The following is a 6195-nucleotide window of genomic DNA, read 5'->3' on the forward strand; positions in this document are numbered from 1 at the left end:
TTTTTGGGGTACATCCTAGTGAAGGTAAGGCCTACATGGTATCAATCCTGCTGTGATCTAACCATGACTTCACTTCGATCACAATATATGTGTGTAACGTTCCACAACGTGTGCCGTTGGTGACGATCAAAGCATCAAAAGAATACCCCCCCCCCCACCCTTTCATGCATTCATGATGAAACATAATACCGATAACATAGATGTGATTCCGAAATAGTAGCGTGTACAGGCGAGAAACGGCAACGTTTTTAGTGAATTGCACGTATTGCTGCATAGCGTCGTTTTCTGTGATTAGACAGGATTACTCTAAAGCCATACTCATATTCACCACGGTATAAAACAGGAATGTATGGATGAAAAAATTATTTCTTTAACACATATTGAACGATAGATAGTCGATGTCAAATGGGCCATAGTATTGTATCCATAGCTATAATATAGAATATAGTTATAGCCCTGCAAACACGCCACGTATTCCTATATTTTAGAGCGTCTGCCTTTTAACAACACATCACGCATATCTCTGTGGCGTCCGTTGAGTTAAGGAATGTGGCCTTGGCGCTCTGGCTCTCGATCGTTATCTACGTTGCCACGGCGAGAACCACGTTGCGGACTCCTTGCTGCTTATCTATTGTTATGACTTTGTTCACAGGCACATGCCCTCTGTCTTAGCCAGGAATGTGTTTTAACACACATACCAAAGCCACCTTTAAACTCCAGTTTAGGTAAAGCCCTCGATATAGGTATTTACATACACAATTAAAAGATGTTGAAAACGGGTCATATCTTTCACTGCATTCTCACTGTGTTCTCACTGCATTTTCACGGTGTTCTCACTGCATTTTCACGGTGTTCTCACTGCATTCTCACGTGTTCTCACTGCATTCTCACGGTGTTCTCACTGCATTCTCACGGTGTTCTCACTGCATTCTCACTGTGTTCTCACTGCATTCTCACGGTGTTCTCACTGCACTCTCACGGTGTTCTCACTGCATTCTCACGGTGTTCTCACTGCATTCTCACGGTGTTCTCACTGCATTCTCACGGTGTTCTCACAGCATTCTCAGTGCATTATCACAGCATTCTCACAGCATTCTCACTGCATTCTCATTGTGTTCTTGCTGTATTCTTGCTGCATTCTGGCTGCATTCTTTGTCTTGTTCTTGCTTCTTCCCCCACTCCCTCTTTCTTCTCTCACTGTCCTTGCGACCAAATCCCTTAATTTATTAAAAGAACAGACAAAGTTATTGTATACATGTATTTTATTACAATGCAAGTTAATGTATATAGGTATCACCATATAAGAATCTTGGCCATATTTCATTATTAATGTAACCTGATAATTTCCTCCCTGTAGAGACAACTAGAATGTCTCTCATGTTACAGCTGCACATTGGATAATAGGAGACAGCAGACGAGTCAAACAATTAACAAGTAACATGTTATGTCTCAGCACTAAAGGTCAAATGATTCAACTTCTAAAATGGTCAACCCTCAATAATAGTTGTTTTACTTTGTTATACAGTAGCATAGTCTACTGTAGATAGACAATACCATGTGAGACCCCAGTAGTCATGGTCAGCTGTGGAGTCCCAGGTCAAAGGACTTTTTTGGTTAGCTAAAGGTACCATATATGGATAGGGACTTAAATAGAGGTTAGAAGCAGGCTACCTTTAGAGAACCCATTCTGTATAAAAGGAGGGCACAAGATTTCTCACTAGAAAGATGTTTGACTGAGAGAGTTTTGATCAGGACCAAGCTGCAGGGGCCAGGAGCCAGGCTATGGACCTCTCTGACCCTTCCTCTGTTCATCAAGTAAATGAATGTAACTTAATTATATTACGTGGTTCTCCGTGTATGACTGATAAGTGTAATACCTTGTTGTATGTCATAAGGCCATAGCGTTACTATTGTAAAATAGACATAACATATGAGGTTGTGCAAAATATTTCATAATCATTGAGAGAAGTAGTTTTTGCAATCTAATTTCTACACATCAGGACCTATCACATGTTCTAGAAAGACCACTGAAACATGCAATCGATATAGTTAATAGTACAAGGTAGTACATGTTTTATGGCAACTTTCAACACATAAAAAATTCCCTCAGAACATGGGAAGGCGACCAAAAATCAGTTCAGCATAATTGCAATAAGAATACACAGTAGCTTACAGTATATAAGAAAACAACAAATTAAGAAGAGTGATACATGACATTAAGCTGAGATAACTCACCATAGTTCTGTAAATATCAAACACAGTACATTAGCAACACGATGAAAGAAAACGGTACATTAAGGCCTACATAAGATCTCGTCCTCCCTGATACTAAAAGTATCATTGGATGTGAGAAGCTTCCACCCACTCTCCCGGACGGGACACGACTCTGTTTCACTGGCCTCAGGTTGCAGTCGTTCAACCTGTGGTGAAGGTTGATCAAAGGCCAAATCCAAGACGATTTGTTATTCCTTAGATCAGGGGTTCTTACTCCTTTTCCAGGCCAACATTTTATAATAATGTCTGGCCCTGAGGCCCTGTAGGTTCATTATAACAGTATAACAACAGTGCTAGGGCTGGGAGGTATACTGTATTTAAAGTCTGTCAATACATCGATGTTAGGCTATACACATGTATTGGATGAGAAAATAGTAGCGCTATGACAATTGAATTCCAAGCAAATTACAATCATGTTGATAAGATGGCATATCACATTGTATTTTGCACTGGAAAACAAAATACCATTATACCCTCAAGTCTAAGAAAAATATGGCTGATGATGTTTTTGTCATAGCGCACGCCCAGCATAGGCCTGCGACTGATGTTGGGACCCAATCCGCAGCAAAGCAGGTCTCAGATGATTCCATACTGGGCCAGCTCATGGAGCTCCAAGTGACTGAAGGCCTCCCAAGGACACACCACGGTAAAGTCTGCAGCAAGAAAGATGGCACGGGTATTCTAGATGAACATAGCGTAGTTGAAATAGTTACTACACAATATAAAGTAATGTTAACTGACAACACGAGGACACACCACTTGACTTTACAAAGCAATTATTTTTTGCCCGTGTTCCCACGAAGAGTGGGCTGCGTGTAAATGCATGGTGTTTTACTGAAGGAGCACATGGGCCTGGATATGCAGTATGCGTATGAAGAAAGTGCGCTCCTCTCATGTGTATTTGAGAGTGGACTCTCGTCAGAGGACAAAGATATTCATACGGACATACGCTTACACTTAATTTACTAAAGCTCACTTTGCAGGGGACAGTTTTGTTTGAAATGTTTTGTTAAATTTTATCTCTGAAAAGCAGGTGCAAATTTGCAACAGCTTTTAGGGGAGAGTTCCTCCACCAGCAACTGCCCATTGTGTTGTATCACAGTATTTTTGCTAGTGTTAGCTACTTTTCACCTGTCCTTGAACAGATTGGTACATACACATAGGGGTTAGGTGTCCTTGCTCAGCAGCATTTGGGCAGTATTAGCACTGTCTGCACCAGGGATCGAACTAGCAACCCTTGGATTACCATGTGGCCTCTCTAAACAGCTTGCCAACCTGCCATCTCAGTTGCACCATTGTAAATTAGACATGGAATGAGCATAAACTGCAACCGCAGAACATTCTCTCCTCATCTTATTTAAATACAGTGGTGGAAAGTATTTTTACTCAAGTACTGTACTTAAGTACAATTTGAGTACCTTACATGAGTATTTTCATTTTAGCCACTTGTACTTTTAGTCGACTACATTTCAAAGGAAATAACTACTACATTTATCTGAACCAGTTATTAGTTACTTTGAAGAAAAAGAGTTTGCATAGACAACATGGCAAAAATGTATGCAAATGATATACTTTCACATTTGAAGCCTGTCAACTTCAAGAGGATGTGATCAGAGCAGCATAACTGGACCAAATACCACTTTAACATAACAGTTCATCAGACCAGCATAACTGGACCACATACCACTTTATTAACATAACCTTTAATCAGAGCAGCATAACTGGACCACATACCACTTTAACATAACCTTTAGAGGTCAATGGGCTTATATAATGTATACTTTTACTTTAGATACTTAAATACATTCAATAGCAAATACTTATCTACTTTTACTTGAGTAGAATCTGAATGGAGGACTTTTACTTTGATCAGAGTACTATTTTATCTGGGTATTTCTACTTTTACTTAAGTAAAGGAACTGTGTACATCTTCCACCACTGGTTAAATGTGGCCCTAATAAGAACTTAGGGTGGAGGAAGACAACAGCCTGTAGCTATGAACCACACACAGAAGAAGAGAGGGATGACAGACTTACCAGAGCCAAGCCCTTCCATGCCAGGGATTTCATCTCCAAATCTAAAAAGGACAACACAATTGGAAACGTTAGTTTACCAAGCTACGCTTGTTAACAGATTTCACCTTGACATGGCTTCTTTTGAAAAGCCTTCTCAATATTTAATTTATTAGCATACAAATTTGATGAAAATGTAATCAAATGAAACAAGCCTCAATTAAATGAATAAACCAGAAACAAGAGCTCCTTTCTCCAGACAGAAGAGCATAAGCTATATCACCAGCATTACAACTTAGATACTGTAAAGGTAGGAACCTTCATTGACTTAGATACTATAAAGGTAGGCTAGGAACCTTTGTCGACAGCACAAACAGGAGCGCTTACCCCTTGACGCCCTTCACGGGGGGCTTGCTCTTAAACTGACGGGTCATCCTCTGTTTGAATTTAAGGGGTCCTCGTCGTGGGGTGGTGGGGCCTGCTGCTACCTTGCTCAGGGTGGAGACTTCATTGAAACAGACACTGCCATTGGAGCTGCTCATATTGGATCCTGATTGGCTGGGGGGGGGGGGGGGGGGGGGGTCACTTCTCTCTGGAGGGCCTGCTGTTGGGTTTTCTGTTGACTTTCTGTCTGTATCTCTCTGCCTGTATCTCTCTGCCTGTATCTCTCTGCCTGTATCTCTCTGCCTGTATCTCTCTGCTTGTATATCTCTGCCTGTATCTCTCTGCCTGTATCGTTATCCCTGTATCTCTCTGCCTGTATCTCTCTGCCTGTATCTCTCTGCTTGTATCTATCTGCCTACATCTTTCTGCCTGTATCTCTCTACCTGTATCGTTCTCCCTGTATCTCTCTGCCTGTATCTCTCTGCCTGTATCTCTCTGCTTGTATCTCTCTGCCTGTATCTCTCTGCTTGTATCTCTCTGCCTGTATCTCTCTGCTTGTATCTCTCTGCCTACATCTTTCTGCCTGTATCTCTCTGCTTGTATCTCTCTGCCTGTATCTCTCTGCTTGTATCTCTCTGCCTGTATCTCTCTGCTTGTATCTCTCTGCTTGTATCTCTCTGCCTGTATCTCTCTGCCTGTATCTCTCTGCCTGTATCGTTCTCCCTGTATCGTTCTCCCTGTATCTCTCTGCCTGTATCTCCCTGCCTTTATTTATCTGGCTGTATCTGCCTGTATCTCTTGCCACCTTTATTATAATTATAAAATTATTATTATTATTGATATCATTTGGCTGTTTCTATTCCTTTTAGAAGATACAGCTCTCTCTCTTCTTCCTTATTTCTTAGTGTTTGCTGTTCATGGAGATTCTGCAAGAAGGTTTAAATACCCTCCTGACTCCACCCCCCATTGTCAACACTTTAGCAACCAATAAGCTCCTGCATAAATGGCATGAGATAATTAGATTGCAGCTTAACCTTGTTAAAACATTCTGCTCTTTATATCCATAAATCCTCAGCCTGGACGGAGAGAGGTCTGTGTTGGAGAGCACCAGGTGTGCAGAACAAACACCTATGTACACACACACACACACACACACACACACACACACACACACACACACACACACACACACACACACACACACACACACACGTACACACGTACACACGTACACACGTACACACACACGCACGCACGCACGCACACACACACACACACACACACACACACACACACACACACACACACACACACACACACACACACACACACACACACACACGCACACTCAATTCATTATGAATTGAAAATGGGGGACCCTGATGTAAACAAGACGAAAGTCTTTCTCTGGTCTGCATCCCCTTAACAATTGTGTGTATTGAGCCGTACTGTATTGTACCCATTCTGCAATCTGTTCATAACATTTTCATTCAATCAATCACCGTGCAGAAAATGCTTCCAGGAG

At 41.5% G+C, this 6195-nt stretch overlaps 1 protein-coding gene across 1 annotated transcript; it reads right to left on the reverse strand.

Moving 5' to 3' along the window:
• Positions 1–2850: 2850 nt before the first annotated feature.
• On the reverse strand, positions 2851–4828 carry LOC311240511 (retinal cone rhodopsin-sensitive cGMP 3',5'-cyclic phosphodiesterase subunit gamma; the record flags this gene model as incomplete). Its single annotated transcript, XM_084329088.1, has 3 exons — positions 2851–2927; positions 4311–4351; positions 4674–4828. 3 exons carry the CDS (start codon positions 4826–4828, stop codon positions 2851–2853), a joined length of 273 nt encoding a protein of 90 aa, XP_084185214.1.
• Positions 4829–6195: the final 1367 nt, after the last annotated feature.

The sequence above is a fragment of the Notolepis coatsorum genome, assembly GCF_963971535.1.
Source record: "Notolepis coatsorum genome assembly, chromosome: 14".
In the NCBI taxonomy this organism is placed as follows: Eukaryota; Metazoa; Chordata; class Actinopteri; order Aulopiformes; family Paralepididae; genus Notolepis; species Notolepis coatsorum.